Source organism: Equus quagga, chromosome 1 (assembly GCF_021613505.1).
Source record: "Equus quagga isolate Etosha38 chromosome 1, UCLA_HA_Equagga_1.0, whole genome shotgun sequence".
NCBI classification, from domain to species: domain Eukaryota; kingdom Metazoa; phylum Chordata; class Mammalia; order Perissodactyla; family Equidae; genus Equus; species Equus quagga.
This window is the reverse complement of record NC_060267.1, coordinates 145,216,576-145,233,753: the sequence shown is the minus strand read 5'-3', so window position 1 is coordinate 145,233,753 and position 17,178 is coordinate 145,216,576. Positions and strand designations below refer to the sequence as shown.

General features: G+C 50.5%; 1 protein-coding gene across 5 annotated transcripts in view; it reads left to right on the top strand.

Annotated features, from left to right (window-relative positions):
* TTC21A (tetratricopeptide repeat domain 21A) overlaps positions 1–17,178 on the top strand; it is a 32,955-nt gene that overhangs the window by 13,899 nt on the left and 1,878 nt on the right. For 3 of the 5 annotated variants that reach the window (XR_006888759.1, XM_046662740.1, XM_046662726.1), the window contains exons 10-26: positions 2,197–2,294; positions 2,465–2,665; positions 3,356–3,485; positions 5,237–5,394; positions 5,614–5,829; positions 9,390–9,628; positions 10,485–10,557; positions 10,653–10,763; positions 11,103–11,241; positions 11,428–11,531; positions 12,754–12,942; positions 13,885–13,995; positions 14,703–14,784; positions 15,678–15,828; positions 16,066–16,227; positions 16,364–16,556; positions 16,644–16,868. Coding sequence is in view for 3 of the 5 variants with exons in the window: in XM_046662740.1 (XP_046518696.1) it covers positions 2,197–2,294; positions 2,465–2,665; positions 3,356–3,485; positions 5,237–5,394; positions 5,614–5,829; positions 9,390–9,628; positions 10,485–10,557; positions 10,653–10,763; positions 11,103–11,241; positions 11,428–11,531; positions 12,754–12,942; positions 13,885–13,995; positions 14,703–14,784; positions 15,678–15,828; positions 16,066–16,227; positions 16,364–16,556; positions 16,644–16,868 (2,582 nt within the window). In the remaining 2 variants the exon portion in view is untranslated. Of the gene's footprint in view, positions 1–2,196; positions 2,295–2,464; positions 2,666–3,355; positions 3,486–5,236; positions 5,395–5,613; positions 5,830–9,389; positions 9,629–10,484; positions 10,558–10,652; positions 10,764–11,102; positions 11,242–11,427; positions 11,532–12,753; positions 12,943–13,884; positions 13,996–14,702; positions 14,785–15,677; positions 15,829–16,065; positions 16,228–16,363; positions 16,557–16,643; positions 17,044–17,178 lie in introns of all 5 variants that reach the window. The other 2 variants (XR_006888760.1, XM_046662751.1) reach the window with 2 other exon arrangements.

Genomic DNA, 17,178 nt, shown 5'->3' with positions numbered 1-17,178 from the left:
TTACTGGTGGGGTGCAGGAGGGAGCAAAGCAGAGTCCCGATGACTTCCCACCACCACCAGGGACATGAAGGACAAAAAGACTTGGCTGCTCAGCACAGACACAAAATCCCCCAAAATGTTCCTCTGCCAGGCTAAGTGCTTCCCCACTTCCTCATTCAAGGGAGAGCCCCGGCTGGTCAGCCAGAAGGGAAGTCCACTGGTCACAATGTCCGACCCACATACTCCAGCCCACGCTGAGCCCACTCGTGTGTCTGAGTCACCATCTTATCTGGCCTGGCTGAGAAAATCAGCGACCTTAAAAATTTGGGAGATCTGCCCAGTTGCTAATAAATCATCAGGCCAGTCCATTTATAAATCAGCTAGCAATTTGAAAGAGGGGCCGTGTGGAACATGCAAAGCAGCGCCCTCTGAGGAGCAGAGTTAAGGCTGGATGCAGAAAAAGACTTTTTCCCCCAAAACATTTCCAATGTTTACTGGCTCCAGAGGCTACTATATCAGTAAGTAAAGAACATACAATTATGAAAAAATACAGAGAACAAAAAAAGAGTTGCTGAAAATTAAAAATATGATTGCCAAGTAAAAAATTCCATAGATGAACCAAATAATGGGATGGATATAATTGAAAACCAAGACGGTGATTAGGAATATAGTGAGGGGGCTGGCCCCGTGGCCTAGTGGTTAAGTTTGCGCACTCTGCTTTGGCAGCCCGGGGTTTCGCTGGTTCGGACCCTGGGTGGGGACATGGCACCGCTCATCAGGCCATGCTGAGGTAGCGTCCCACATGCCACAGCTAGAAGGACCCACAAATGGAACATATAACTGTGTACTGGGGGCTTTGGGGAGAAGGAACAAAAAGAGGAAGATTGGCAACAGATGTTAGCTCAGATGCCAATCTTTAAAAAAAAAAGGAAGACAGGAATAAAGACACCAAAATGGCCAAGAAATATCTTGTAAAAGAAAAATAGTAGGAATAGAGGGGATTTATCCTCCCAATATCAAAATATATAACAAAAAAAGCCTATTTAAGTCAGTTTGAGGCCAATGCTGGGATAAACAAATAGATAAATGGGACAGAAACAGGTCTTATGATAAAAATGACGTTTCAAACCAAGAGTTTCAATAGCTCATGGCTGGACACCTGCCTATCCATTATGAGAAAAATAAAGGTAAGCACCCATCTCACACTCCAGATGAATTAAGCATTTAAACAGGAAAATTAAATTGGACTTGGGTTTCCTTGGGGATTCTAAGCCTGACCACAAACTCAGAAACTGTAAAGGGAAATTGCAATTTGACTATGTAAAAATTTAAAATTAATGGATAGCAAAAGACACTGTAAAAATCGTTAAAAAGTAAGTGGCAAACTGATAGAAAATGTTTGCAACAAAGGGTAAATAGTATATAACAAGAAAAAAAATCACCCCAGAAGACAAAAAGGCAAAAGTTATGAGGAGAAAATTCCCAGTAGAAAAGAAAAGGCCATTAAATATATGAAAAGATGCTCATTCTCCCTAATAATGAAAAAAGTCTGAATTAAAATGAGTTACTACTCACCATTCAGACTGGCAAAGAGTAAAGCAGTTTGCAAGGTTTCAAATTCTTGGCAGTAATATTAATTCAGATATCTTTGGAGGACAAGTTGGCCTTATCTATCAATGTTTTAGATATGCACACCCTTTGACCCATCAACTCTACTTCTGGAATTAGAACACACAAAAATGTTCACCATGGCATTGTAATGTTTAAACATTGAAAACCAACTAAATGGGAAATGAGATCTCCTTCAATAGAGCAATAGTTAAATAAATGGTTACATCCACGGTGGATATTGTGTCCTCATTAAAGAGAATGGGGTAGATTTGTATGAACTGATAGGAAAATATGTGCATGCATTAATAACTTATAAATGCTTAGAAAGATGTTTGAAGGAGTACCCCAAATTGTTAATAGTGGTTATCTCGAGAGAGAGACTTGGTTAAAGCCAGAGCATGAGCTAGAGATGTTTTTTTATATTGCCTTAGGATTTGAATTCTTTACCATGAGCATGCATGACTCTTTAAGTTTATGAAGATGTTGGAAAAGTTCCCCTGCCCTGAGACCCCTTCCTTCCACTGTCTCATCCATGCTCCTTGGCCTGCTGGACTGCTGGCTCTACTTTGGAGCTGGCTGCTCATCCTTGTTCTGTCCCATCCCCAGGGATCATCTGGTGCCAGATCTTAGACGGCCACCTGGAGGAGGCTGAGCACCAGCTGGAATTCCTGAAGGAGGTGCAGCAGTCCCTTGGGAAATCTGAGGTCAGAGCTCTCTGGGGGCATGGGTTCCTCCAGGATTGTGTCCCTGCCTTCCTTCCACCCCCAATTTCCAGTAGAGAGCAACCAAGATGGCCTGGACTTCTGCTTCGCCCTCACCTACCGACTCTGCCCAGCTGGCCTTTGGTTCCAAGATCTGGGCCTGACTCCCACAGGTGCTGGTTTTCCTCCAAGCCCTTCTGGCGTCCAAGAAGCACAAGGAGGAGCAGGAAGCCACAGTGCTCCTGAAGGAGGCAGCGGAGCTGCACTTCTCCAGCATGCAGGGCCTCCCCCTGAGCACCAAGTACTTTGAAAAGCTGGACCCCCTCTTCCTGATCTGCATCGCCAAGGAGTACTTGTTCTTCTGCCCCAAGCAGGTTAGAGGAAGGCACATCTTCATGGCGGGGGCCTGGAATACAGGTTTGGACAGAGGCAGGGACATCAGCTGCCCAGTCACCAGGCTTCTCTGAGCCCTGGGTGATTCAGGAGCCCAGTGCTTTTCAGCCTTGAACAGGCAGTACATGAATTACCTGGGAGTTGTTCCAGTGTAGATTCTGACTCGGTAGGTGAGGCATGAAGCCCTGCATCTTGAACTAGCTCCCAGGTGATGCTGATGCTGCTGCTCCAGGGTCTTCACTTGGAGGAGCAGGGCACTGACCCATGCCCCTGCCTTCATCCTAGGGAAGAACTGGGCTCCCTTTTTTCCAGAAGTCTTCTAAGAAGTATGTTAGTCTTTACTTGTTTGTCCTGCTTTCCCAGCCAGTCAAGATTCTTTGTGGGCAAGGATCGTATCTTACACGCTAATATCCCCCCAGTGCCTTGTAATGAGTCATCTTACAAATATTTATTGAGTGCACTACCATGTGCCGACACCGTGCTAGGTACTGGGGACACAACAGTGAACCAAACAAAGTCCCCATTCTCTGGAGCTTATAGTACCGAGTAGATAATAAATATACGTGGAATCAAATAAAATTCCTTCACTGACAGAGTGTTTTCTGAGAGCTCCAGGAGTCTCTCTCTAGGAACAGGGCAAACTGCACAGCCAGATCCCCGTGTTCTTACAGCCCCGGTCACCAGGCCAGATTGTGTCTCCACTTCTTAAACAAGTTGCTGTGATCTTGAATCCTGTAGTCAAAGCAGCACCAGCTCTGATCGACCCCCTGTATGTAATGGCTCAGGTCAAGTATCTCTCAGGTGAGCCCTTGGGGTCCTCATTGCCAGGTGGGGCCCCTGGGTTAGTGTCCACAGGCTCCCTACCTGGGATACTTCACGCACACACACACACGCACACACCCTCACCAGGCCTGCCCGCCCACTCCTTCCAGCCTCCAGTCCCCCAGAAACCTTCCTGACTTTCCTCACCAGCAGGGGTCTCTCCCAGACGGCCTTTTGCTGATCGCTTACTTGATCTGTGCCAGGTAACAGTCACTGAGCTTCCATTCCGTGCAGGCACCTCTCTGAGACTGGGACGCAGCAGTGCTCAAAATAGGCCAAGGTTCCCCGTGGAGTTTGCATTCCAGTAAGGGCGCTGGACCATAAACATAACACCTAAGCACATTGTGTTGTTTGTTAGGACACAACAATGCAGTGGAGATGACTACCGCAGGGAGGGGGACGAGGGGGTGGCAGGGCTGCACTTTTTAAAAGGCTGCCAGGCAGGCCTCATGGGGAAGTGAGACCCTGTACCATTAGGCTTTCAGAGCCCTGGGGCGGCCAAAGCAGTACCCTTCCAGCTTCTCCCGCCTCGTGGCCCCGATCCGAGAGAGAGAGGGAAAGAGGGGAGAGCCCTCCGTGGAGGCCCTGTTGTCCTCTCTGAAGTACTGTCCCTGCAGCCCTTGACCGCTGTCTGCCTGGAAGCCAAGCTGATCCCTGATGTCCTGGCGGCTTCCAAAGGATCCAGCACACCGCGGCGTGTCTCTGTCGTCTGGCACTGCCTTGTGTGGGTCGCGCTCTGCTGAGAGCTCCTCTGTCTTCATCCTCGGTCCTCCCGGTGTTCATCCGGGGTGCCTGGTTTATCCACAGCTTCAAGGTCCCATGGGTACAAGGGAGGGCAGGAGCACTCCCCTAGGGGTGCTGACAGCTGCCAGCAGATTTAGGACCAAAGCAAGGTCTCCAGCTGCTTCGGTTGCCATGGTGACATCTTCACATTTCTGCAACACACAGAGAAGGAGCAGGGAGTTTGGGACCTGGAAGCAGGTGCTCCCCACTCACCAGATTATGAACCCCTAGCAGGAGCTGTTGAGGGACCTGGCTGCAGAGGGAGGAGGGATCTCCTGCCAGCTCACTGTGCTGTACCGCTAGGCTGCCACTGCCGCCTAAGGGCCAGCCTGGCTGCAAGGAGACCCCCAGCCCCATATTGCCGGGGCCTTCCGAGCTCAGCCTCAAGAGCAGATGGCCCTGGATTTCAGTGCTGACTTTGTCCCTACCTAGCTGAGTGACTTACATCACTGGAGTCCCAGTCCTACATCGGAAGGACAAGGATAATAACACCAAGCTCGCAGGACTGGACAAATGTTAAACCCCCTTTCTAAAGTGCTTCTCATGTGTTGGGCATAGAGCAGGTGCTTCATGAGTTGTGGCTATTATAGTTGCTGTTATTATTAGGTTTTGCTCTGCTCTTAAGTGTGGGAATTGAGACTTAAATTGTTCTCCTGAGCTTCCAGATGGAGTAGTGAAGTGACTTAGCTGTTTCCCTCAGGGTTACAGAGAGAAGGGAAGTGTTACACCAAGGTTTGAGTTTCCTGGCTTTTGTCTGGGTCAAAGCAAAAACTGTGTAGTTCTAATTTTAGGAAGAAACCTCTGAGTGAAGCAGAAAAGAACTAAGTAAAATGCCCAACTCGGGCATTTCTGGGTAACAGAACACTTAAAATCCATTCTGCTTTTACGTATTGGGTCCCGGGAGTCCCCGGGGGCCCTGGATTTAGAGGTTTGTTTGTTATTTTCAGGAGAGTTAGAGAATGCCCAGAGCACCCTACAGCGTTGCCTGGAACTGGACCCCACCTCCGTGGACACCCACCTTCTCATGTCCCAGATCTACCTGGCTCAGGGCAACTTTGCCATGTGCTCCCACTGCTTAGAGCTGGGCGTCAGCCACAACTTCCAGGTGGGCGTCCTCTGTGCCCTGTCTCCCACCGGCATCCTGAAGCCCAGCTAGCTGCAGCCCCCACTTGCCTTGCAGAGTAGCCACAGGAGCTGCCTGCATCCCTCAGACCCTTCTGTTGGCCCAAGGGGTAGGCTCAGTGGCTCCTGTGACTTTCTCCATCCCGGGTGCTGGGAGCAGCAGCAGGGAAGCGGATGCCCACACTCTGCTATGCTCGTCTAGGTCCGAGACCACCCCCTCTACCACTTCATCAAGGCCAGGGCCCTCAACAAGTCTGGGGACTATCCAGAAGCCATAAAGACATTGAAAATGATCATAAAATTGCCAACTGTGAAGATGGAAGAAAGCAAGAAGTTCCGTGGGCCCTCGGTGCAGCCCAGCGAACGGGTATCCATCTTACTGGAACTGGCAGATGCCCTCCGGATGAATGGGGAGCTGGTAAGAAATGCCATGCTCTCTTCCCATGGGACTGGGGCATATCACAGGTCCAGAGTAGGCCTGGGAACCAGGCTCTCATTTTGGCTGATGTTTACTTGTGCTATGACTTGAGCCTTTATTCATTTGGGAGCATATCTCTCTCCTACCTAAAAGGTTTCAGTGGCACCCATTGCCCTCAAGATAAAGTCCAAATCCTACTAAGTCCTGCATGATCTGTCCCTGTCTACCTCACTGTCCCCATGAGGAGCTCAGGGAGGTGGAGCACACAGGCCCATTAGGGCCACCACAGGTGATCGTGCAGATTGGGCAATGCACAGCTCCAGTGGATGCCAGTCACATCATAATCTTTATGAAGTGTCCCCTTGGAGTTTTGCAGTGTACAAACTGCTCAACAGTATAAGACAGCCCTGGGCCCTTGGAAGATCTGGCTGGGCAAAGGCAGGAAGCACATGGGCATCCTATGCTGGTCCACAGGAGCAATGAGGAACATAGAGGCAGGATCAAGGCCTGCGGGGAGCTGCACTCTGCATGCTCCCTTGGCCTGACTAGCCTCAGCCACTCACCTGCTCACTGGGAAGGGGTTTGTCAGCAGAGCTCCAAGACGATCTCTGAGATCCATCAGTACTAGGGCATCCAGCCTTCTCCTGTGATGATCCTGGTATACAGCAGGAACCAGCCCATGAAATCTTTTCTCCTTAAAGTTAAAAATTGCCTTCTGGGCAAAGATGGAAATGTGCAAGCCCATTTATTGTACAGTCATGTGCTGTACAATGATATTTCGGTCAACAACAGACTGCGTAAATGACGGTGCTCCCATAAGATAGTACCACATAGCCTGGTTGTGTAGTAGGCTGTCCCATCCAGGTTTGTGTAAGCACACTCTATGATGTTCGTACAATGGCAAAATTGCCCAGCAACACATTTCTCAGAACGTAACCCTGTTGTTAAGCGATGCATGACTGTACTTTCCTCCTTTAAATCTGCCAAAAGGAACAAAAGAATTAAAAGTAGAGAAGGAATCTCCATCTGTAACAAAATTAGGGAACAGTTGCATCTAAGAATAGTTAATGCAGTCCATCATTCATTCAGCCATTGACTGAGGGCCTCCTCTATGCCAGGTAGTGTGATGGGGCTGGGGATGAAGAACAGGTGGCCAGCAAGGACCCTGTCCTTTCAGAAGTTACCATTGATGGGAGAGAGAGGAAGCAAGGCGCAGTGAGTGGGAGCCTTAGGTTCCTGCATGTGCTTGAAACTTTCTGAACTAGAGGTGTGGTCAAGCCGGGAAAAGCGGGGACATTCCTAGAGGAACACAGTTCCAGCCCATAGAAGGGCAGGGCTGCTGAACAAGAACCCCCTGCTGAAATGCCTCCTTTGTTTTCTCTGTCCCAAACTCCTTTACAGGAGGGGTGGCCCAGGGTCAAGTAAGGAGGGACGCAACCTGAAAGTCAGGTTTGTGGCTCACTTTGCTGAGTTAACAGATCTGTGAGCTGTGGCCTTCACTCTGAGCCAAGGGATTCCAGCCTGACCCCAGCTTTTCACAATGGCTACTCTCAAGGAGGACCCACAGAAAGCAAAGGGGAGATGTGCTCCCAGGGCAGCTGTGCTGGGCACTCTGCCTCCCTAGCCTAGTTCTTGGGGAAATGCAGGGTTAGATGGAGATGTTCCCATAGATCCTGTTAGCAGGGATCAGAAGGGGTTTACCATGGAACCATAGGTGGTTACAAGACAGGAAGGAAGGGAAAGAGGGAGGTAGGGAAGGGAAGAAAGAAAGAGAGGGAGAGAGAGGAAGAAAGGAGGGAAGGAAAAAACAAGGGAGGAAAGAAAGAGAGAAGGAAGGGAGAAAATAGAAAATAAGCAAAAGACAAAGATTACACTTTGGGAGAAAGAGTACTGTAAAAAATAGAAGAAAGATTTTTTTTAAAAAACTTTTCTGCACTCAATGAAAATAAAAAGAACATGGAATCTTGTAAAACAAGCTCAAAGTAGAGTGCAGGAGATCAACGCAGGGTCCTAGTGAAACAGGGAAAGATGAAGAGTCAGCCAGCAGTTACAGAAAGCAACCACCAAAAACAGTGATACGATTACAAAGTCAGAACCCCATGATGAAGAGCAGAAAGCAGCCCAGCCTTTGCCGAAGTTCCCTGACTGGAGGAAAGGGTGGAGAAAACCAGGAAAGTGATTAAAATGATTTGAGAGGATGATGGACAAGAAAGACAGAAAACGGATATCCCACAAAGGCATGATCAATGTTCCTGAAGAAGAGAGAACACATGGAACAGAGGAAACATCCAAGAGGTAGTAGGGGTACGGCTCCTTTAGGAAAGGCATGAAGCAGCAGCTCAGAAAAGCCCTCTGTGTTGGGGAAATAGCAGAGAAATGTTAAAACCAAGAAATATCCTCATAGTAATATCCTAATGAAGTTATGGGAAACCAGGATTAGCAACGTAGCAAAGGTTCCTACATGATCTGGGTAGAGAGCATATGACCCACCATGAGAGAAAAATCATCTTGGCCTCAGACTTTTACTCAACAATACTATATTCAGGAAGACAACAGAAAAATATTCACAAAGGGTTGAGGGCGGAAGGATGTCCCCCAGGATATCTTTCACATATGAAAGCTTTAAAAAACACTCTCAAAAATGGAATAACTCGAGAATTATGGTGTTAGTTAAACTTTTCTGAAAAATCTATTTGTAGATATAATCCAGACAACCAAAATACGAAATAAAATGAAGTTTTTACAAGTGGGAAAAAATTTGAGGTGTAAGAGGACAGAATTAAGTCCAGTTAAACATAGAACTAATCTAAATAAATCTAAATATAGTTATATTGAAATAACTGTGGTAATTTTGACTCTAGGCCAGTATGATTGCTAAGTTCTTGAAATAAAAGTTATTAAAGTCAAAATAACAATAATATCCCATAAAAAATTCAGGGAGAAGGATGTGAAAGGAAGGTGAGGGACCATAAACATGCTAATTTTTTCCATCTTTGTGAAGGAAAGTATGAAATAAAAGTTTACACAAACTATTTCTTGATAGAAAGATAGAAAGGTCCATTTGAATTATGTCTTCATTATATCTGTACTCTTGATTATTTAAGTTACTCTCTTTGCCGGTTTTGGTGATTTCTGCCTTGCCTTCAACCTCACCAGACATTTATTCCGTAACCTCTGCTTTCTTTTTGTTTGCCTGGTATGTATGTAGCATCTTTTAACTTTTATTCTGGGCCTTTCGGTTTTTGGAACATAGACAGTAGGAGGTCCACTGTCTGTTTGTTTGAACCACTGTGAATGTCTTCTTTATTTAGTAGGTATGTTTATTTCATTTACAGTTTTATTATTACAGATATGTGCTCTTGGACTTTTTGTCAATTTATTTTGTTTTCATTTTATATGTGTAGCAGGACTGCTTCCAGCTGTCTCCATGTTTCATTTCTCTCCAGGCAGGGGTGGGAAGGGGGATTGCTTTAAGTTTCTTGGAAGGGGTTTTAAGTGTTGTCAGGCCACCTGTGGTGAATGACAGCAAATGGAGGGTCTGTTGGGTTCCCATGTTTTAGCATGAGGCCACCAAGGTCATGCAGGATGCCATCAACGAGTTCAGCGGCACGCCAGAGGAGATCCGCATCACTATCGCTAATGTGGACTTGGCCCTGAGCAAGGGGAACGTGGACATGGCACTGAGCATACTGAGGAACATCACGCCCAAGCAGCCCTGCTACACAGAAGCAAGGGAGAAGATGGCCAGCATCTACCTGCAGACCCGCAAAGACATCCGCCTCTACATAGGATGCTACCGGTAAGCCCCGGGCAGCGACTGACAGCCTCTTCTCCAATGGCGTTTTAAGGAGTGTTTTCTTCAATTGTGTTTTTTCATCCTGGGTCTCCAAAATGTGCCCTTGGAATATGTTTGATGAAAGTATGGAATTTCCTGTGTGTTAGAATTTGAGCATGCTAGGTCAGCTAGCCCGGCTTATTGCTAAGTTCTGAGGATACAGAACTGAATCTGCCCTGAGCCCTGTTTGCCCCCCCAATATGGCTCACATTCTGATGGGAACCATGAGAACATACTTCTGCCCTGGGCCCTGGCTCTGCCTGTCCTTGAGGAAATGTCCAGTGACTTGGATGTGACCAATGTGAGGTTAAGCAAGATTGAGAACAGAGATTGGAAGCCCCAAGCCACTGTCTCTATGGTTTGACATTGGGACCTCAAGCATACCTCCTCATTCCCCTTCCTCAGGCAAAACCCTAGATAGGCAACTCAGGTGGGAAGGGAGTGCTGAGCAGGAGATAGGGGAGGTGATGCCAAGAGCAGTACGAAACCAATAAACACCGGGGCTACATGGTCACATTGGAGTTTTACAAAGGGCAGGGTGGCTGCCTTATGGAGAGGGGTCTGGAGGGTTGGCAATGGAGGCCGGTGGAATGGGTGAAGGCTCCAGTCATGGTCCAGATGACAGATGCGGAGAGCCTGAACTAAGGTAACCAGCACAATGCCTCATGTACAGTGGGCTTTCAATAAGTATGCATGACGAATGAATGAATGAAAGAGTGAATGAATGAAAGTCAGCCAGAATTAGTAGGAAAGAAGAGGAGATGGATTCAGGAATATGAAGGATGCACAGGTCTGAGATAAGTTTTGGTTACTTTTGCAGGGATCTCTGTGAACATCTGCCTGGCCCGCACACCAGCCTGCTACTGGGTGATGCTTTCATGAAAATTCAGGAGGTGAGTGAAAGCCTCGTGGCCTTTCCAAGTGGATCCTCAATCTCACTTCTCCAGCGGGAGGGAAGAGAGAGACCCCCGGATGCTTTCCCCACCAGCCTGAGAAGGCCCTGGAGGTCTATGACGAGGCCTATCGCAAGAACCCACACGATGCCTCCCTGGTCAGCAGGATTGGGCAAGCTTATGTGAAAACCCACCAGTACACCAAGGTCAGGCTGCGCTGGGGTGGGAAGGGTGGGGAGAGCCAGTCCAGCAAATGGAGGAGGGTACATGGGTGGGAGGATCTGGATGGGAGGGGAGTGACTGAGTTTCCACCCTCACTTCCCTGCTGAATGGGGTGCCAAGGGGAGAACTCAGCAACTCCCCAGCACCCCACACACACCTGCTCAGGCTGAGACTTGAGCCCTGTGCCAGCTGGGAGAGCCTTTTCCCCTTAGGCTTCTGTGTCTGGAGGGGCACACAGGTGTGCTGGCTGCTGATGGTAACATGGTGAGAGGCGCTTAAGTGTAGTACCAGACGTGATGCCAATATTTCCTGTTTGCACTAAGGCGATTAATTATTACGAGGCTGCCCAGAAGATTAGCGGACAAGACTTTCTGTGCTGTGATCTGGCTGAACTGCTCCTGAAGTTAAAGAAATTCAACAAAGCAGAAAAAGTTTTGAAGCAGGCCCTGGAACATGACTTTGGTGAGGTAGCACTTGAACTCATGCCCCAGCATCTGGAGCAGGCATGCTGCCCCCTACCCCACTTGCTCTTCTCTCGCAGAATGGTGTAGGGAATGGCCACTAGCTGGGGTCTGAACCCAGTACCCCTGCCCACATCCCCAGCTTCCCAGGGGCCAGAAAACACTAATTTGAGTTTTCATTTTGCAGTCAAAGACATCCCATCCATGATGAATGACGTCAAGTGCTTACTTTTGCTAGCAAAGGTTTATAAGAGCCATAAAAAAGAAGATGTGATGGAAACTTTGAACAAGGTAATTGACAAGTAGACTCAAGCTCTGTATCTGCCGTTTCCTAATGGGAACTGAACAAGGAAGGATAGAACTGCAGGTCTGGAAGGCTCCAGGCCTGGGTCCTCAAAAGAGGATCTAGGTTACATCTCTGACCTCCACCTTCCATTTATTCCCCTACCCTTGCTCATTCATTGATGGTGCACCAAAGTGCTCTAAGCCTGGCTGGGCTGGAGAAGGAAGGGAGTAAGACAGTGCCTTTGCCCTCAAGGATGCTGGTGGTGATGATAATGGACAATGCCAGTAGCTCCCATGTGTTGAATGCGTTATGCTGGGTTCTGTACTAAGCTTTATTTGCTTTCTTATTTAATTCTCACAGTAGGCCTTTGAGATAAGCACTGTGACATTCCTATTTAACAGATAAGGCTCAAAGAGGTTAAGAAATGTACCCAAAGTCCCACTGCTGGTAAGTAGTGGAGCTGAGCTTTGAACTAGGTCTGCCTGTCCCAACCTATACTCTTTCTCCACTGGGCTGCCCCTGATAGGAGAGCTCCTGGCCATTCCTGCCACGCCTTCTTCACTCTAGAATCACCCAAGGGTGTGGCCTGGCATTTGTTCCCGGAGGGACATGTTGTGGTTGTAGAGGGAGAGCCCACTCTCTGACTGCTTGAGATAATTTATTCTCTTCTTTCCCATTGGATTCCCATTCCTCTGTTTGGCCCTTGGGGGACTGAGTGCTGCTTTGTGTCCACTTCCTGAAACTTAACCTTGGCATCATCCTTTCCTTTTGCCCCGATACCCACTTGTTACTTTCTTGGTCACTGAATGTCATGGACATTTGTGGGGACTGCCTCAAACTCCATTCAGAATGCATGCATCCGTTAAAACATAGCCTGCATTGGATACCTCCTGTGTGCTTGTCTAGCCTGTAGAACAACCAAAGCAAATTAGATCCAGTAAGTGTCCAGGTGTGCTGGAAACAGGTGCACAGGTAAAGTATGGTAGAGTGCTTGGTTTCAGGGCCTTTGCCTCTGCCCCTGCCTGGACACGTGCCAGCCTGCCTCCTGAGGATTCAGCCAGGGGACTTGCCTGTCCAGAGTGACCCAGATTTACTCAAGGGCATTTGAGACGCCCTTTCTAACACTACTGGCTCTGAAACAAGAGCTTGGGGACTTTCTGGGAATTGGCCTGAGATCTGGCACATCAGGCTCTGGGTTTCTGATTCTGAGTTTACTGGTTTCTCAAGGCCATGGACCTTCAGTTTCGGATACTGAAGCGTGTTCCACTGGAGCAACCCGAAATGATCCCCTCCCAAAAGCAACTGGCAGCCTCCATCTGCATCCAGTTTGGTGACCAGTACCTGGCAGAGAAGGAGTATGCCAAGGCAGTGCGATCTTATAAGGATGCCCTCTCCTACTCGCCTATTGACAATAAGGTGGGGTCCTCAAAGCAAGACACCTTCTCTTGGGGTAAGATGCCTTGCGGAGATCCCTGACTAGGGGCAGAGGCCAGTTCCTTCTCTGTGCCTCCCTGAGGAGCTGGAGGGGTAAGGGGCATGGGAACCCTGGAGTGGGGAGCCTGCTCTAGCTGACCCCAGGGCCCTCACCCTCCGCAGCCCTTGGAGCAAGGCAGGGAAGCCTCACTTTGGACAGCCGTTTGTGGAGGGTGGATTGGGGAAGATGTTTCTGGAAGTCATGTTAGTCTGGTATTTTCAGGTTCCTCTTGGAGGTGGGGAGACAGTGAGAATGTGGCTTCCAGGGGCTCTTTATGCATGAACCCCAGGCTAAGCTTCCAAGGAGGGAGGTGTGACTCCAGAGAGAGAATTCTGGCTGGAGTTCACCTAAGAGAGTCTATGAAGAGCTTAGTGACAGATCCATTCATTCATTTAATGTGCGCTCATTTAACAGATTTCCAGTATACGCCAAGTACTGAGCTGGGCGCTGGAGACACAGTGGGGCAAGACGTGGTCCCTACCATAGATTGCTCTCAGGCAAGGGAGTATAGCCAAGTACATATGCAGTTCTAACACCATGTGATCCGTGCCTTCATGTGGGTCAGGATACCGGGAACTCAGAAGAAGGGTACCTGTCCCAGGGTCTGGGGTGCAGAGGGCTTCCCAGAGAAGGTAAGGTTGGAGCTGAAGCTGAAGGATGAGTATGAGTTAACCAGGCCCCAACTTCAGAGGTTAGTTAGTAAAACACATGGTATGACTGCAGTATTGGGTGGGAGAAGGGGAAAGCTAGAGACATTGTCCCAGGGATTCCAGACACATTTTGAAGGCAGAGCTGATTGAAATGAGGTGTGAGAATGAGGCATCTATCCCCGAGTTTTCCCATGATGTTCATTGGTTAGTTTATTCCATCTGGTCTTGTCACAGGTGGTGCTGGAGCTAGCGCAGCTCTACCTGCTCCAAGGGCACTTGGACTTGTGTGAGCAGCATTGTGCCATCCTCCTGCAGACTGAGAAGAACCATGAGACCGCCTCTGCAGTAAGAGGCCCCCGAGACCTCTTCCCTTCCCCCCGCCAGGGTCTCTGTGACCACCTGCAAGCTGTTTCCTAGCCCCATAACCTCAGATACCTGGCTGACCCACCCCTGAAAGGGTGGTGGGCCATGGAGACTGCAGGCTGGATCTGCTGCCCTTCAGACGGGAGAGGTGGGCTGGCAGCAGGGGGCAGCATCAACCTCCAGCACCAATCCAAGGGGCGGTGGTGAGGTTGATTGGATCCAGGGGAAACCACACCCACTGTTGGTGGAGGCAGGGGTGGGAAAGGTTCCTGGGCTTGGGGAAGCGTGTGGGAAAAGCCATCCGCAGTCCTACTTCTCTCCTCCTATCACCCAGACCACCTCCAGGGCCACCCCAGCAGAGGAGGGGGAGCCCCATTCTACCTTACTGCCTGAGCTGGCAGTTCTCAGATGTGGGTAGAGGGGCTGGCTCTGCTGGCTATCAAAATGTCCCATTGATGTCTACCCCTGGCCTTACCTTCTCACTTCCATCCTACCCCAGCCCCCCTCCCCCCGCAGGCCCCCACCTTCTGGCCTCCCCCTGTGGCGGCTTCTCCCTGTGCCCGGAGAGGCTACCTTGGAAGTCCTCTTCTACCTTCCCTCCTTTGTCCGCCCCCTAACATCCCCCACCCCACCCCATGCCCATGCAAGCTGCTGTCAGGAATTCCGGAGCCTTGTGTGTTTTCTGATAGATGATGGCTGACCTGATGTTTAGAAAACAGAAATATGAAGCCGCCATCAATCTCTACCACCAAGTCCTAGAGAAAGCGCCAGGTAACTAACTGCCTGCCTGGCGACCGCCCAGTGAGACCGCCTTTCTCAGTTCCCACCCAGCAAGGGCTGCTCTCCCCAAGAAGGGTGGGCCCTCTCCCCTCCTTCCTGACTGAGCAGAGAAAGCCCCTTCCTCTCTGATTGTTCCCAGAGAGGCAGGAAACTGATAAAGCCCCGATGGAACGTGCTGGCCTTTCTGAGTCCAAGGGGCCAATTCCTGGTCTTAGGCAGGGCAATGCTTGGCACGGGACCCGGGACAGCCTGTCTGTCTCCAAATCACAGACAGTGGGGCTCAACATAAGTCCCCTTCTGAGGTCACAGCCAACTGGAGGTGGCTCAAAATTGTCTCCTAATATGTAGCTCCATTCACACTGCAGCATAAAACCACCCCTTCTTGCTGGAGAAGGGGCCTGGCAGGAGGCTCAGGCTAGAGCCCCAGCAGGCCCAGAGCAGAGTCCATTGAGAGGCCCAGCAGATCACAGCTGTTAGGAGTGTGGGTCCTGGAGCCAGACTGCCAAGGTTTCAATCCTGGTCTTCCACTTACCAGCTGTGTAACCTTTGGCAGATAACTTTTGTGTCTCAGTTTCTTCATCTGTAAAATGGGAACAATAAGAATACCTACTTCATTGAGTAGTTAACATATAGGTAAAGCACTTAATGCCAACTACAATATAAGTGGTATATAAGTGTTAGCTGCTATTATTACTACTTTTAAGCATTATTATTCTCTCAATATGGGAGACCAGTGGAGACGCTAGAACCACCGCGATGTCCCTGCTCAGCCCAAATGGGTCGCGTCTCCTGGTCCTCTCTGCTTCTCCCTGCCAGGCCACAGCACCCCACCTGATACAGCTGTTGGTTATCACAGCCTGGAGATTTCTGCTCTTTTATTTTAGATAATTTTCCCATATTGAATAAACTAATCGATCTGCTACGAAGAAGTGGCAAACTTGAAGATGCCCCTGCCTACTTTGAATTGGCCAAGAAGATGTCCAGCCGCGTGCCTTTGGAGCCAGGGTTCAACTACTGCAGAGGCATCTACTGCTGGTGAGGTGGGGGTGGGGGTGTCGGGGCAACTAAGTACAGGAGGCTGTCTCTAAGAGACACGCTGGGCTTTTGCTCAGCACTAGGGAAGCAGAAATTCACCTTCTAGATCAGGGAGCCCAGAGGCCAGCAATCCAGCCCCTGCTCTGTGCAGGTACATGCAGTGGCCCCTGTGTGTCCCTGCACTCCCAGGCCTCGGTTTCCCTCTCTGATTCTTGGTGTCTCTCTCTTCCTCTACAGGCACATAGGGCAGCCCAACGAAGCCCTGAAGTTCCTAAACAAAGCACGCAAGGACAGCATGTGGGGCCAGAGAGCCACCTACTACATGGTGCAGATCTGTCTGAACCCAGACAGTGAGATCGTGGGCGGAGAGGCTTTGGAGAACCTGGTGGCTGAGAGCAAGTAAGGGCCAGGCTGACCTGCGGGGCAGGGGTGGGACCCCGGGAAGGCGGGGAGAGCCTGCGGCCTCTAGGTCCAGGCCAGGGGAGGGCCACACGGGCAGGCCTGCGGCCTCTGCTTCGGCCTCCCACGCCCGCAGCGCCCCCGACAGGAAGGAGTCGGAGCAGCACGGCGTGCGCACGGCCGAGAAGCTGCTGCGCGAGTTCTACCCGCGCTCGGCCTGGGGCCAGACCCAGCTGAGGCTGCTGAAGAGCCTCTGCCTGCTGGCCACCAGGGAGAAGGCCAACGTGGAGGCGGCGCTGAGCACCTTCATCGAGATGGCGCAGGCCGAGGTGCGCCAGCGGGGCGGGGGCGGGCGGGGCGGCGGGGCCAGGCCAAGGGCCGAGCGACGACGCCTGCTCCCCCTCCCCGGTGCGCAGAAGGACAGCGTCCCCGCCCTGCTGGCCATGGCACAGGCCTACATGCTGCTGAAGCAGGTCCCCAAGGCGCGCACGCAGTTGAAGCGCCTGGCCAAGGCCCCGTGGGCGCTGGCCGAGGCCGAGGACCTGGAGAAGAGCTGGCTCCTGCTGGCCGACATCTACTGCCAGGGCAGCAAGTTCGACCTCGCTTCGGAGCTGCTGCGGCGCTGCGTGCAATACAACAAGGCGAGGGGGCGCACTGCCGACAGCGCGGCCGAGGCGCGGGGAAGCGGGGTCTTCAGGGCGCAGGGGTGCGGGGAAGGAACGTGATGAGACGAGGCGGGACAAGAAGGGGCACATGGACCACACAGCAGGATGGGAACGGAGAACCCGGGAGACGGGGCAAAGGCTAGAGGAAGAGGTGGGCAGGTTCGGGCAGCCCCGAGCGGAGATCACGGGATGGAGAAGAGAGATGGGAAGGGTTCATGAGGTCGACGGGCGTGTAGGGGTTGGTCGGGCCAGGAGGGGCGTTTGCAGGTCTTAGCAGGAGGCCTGC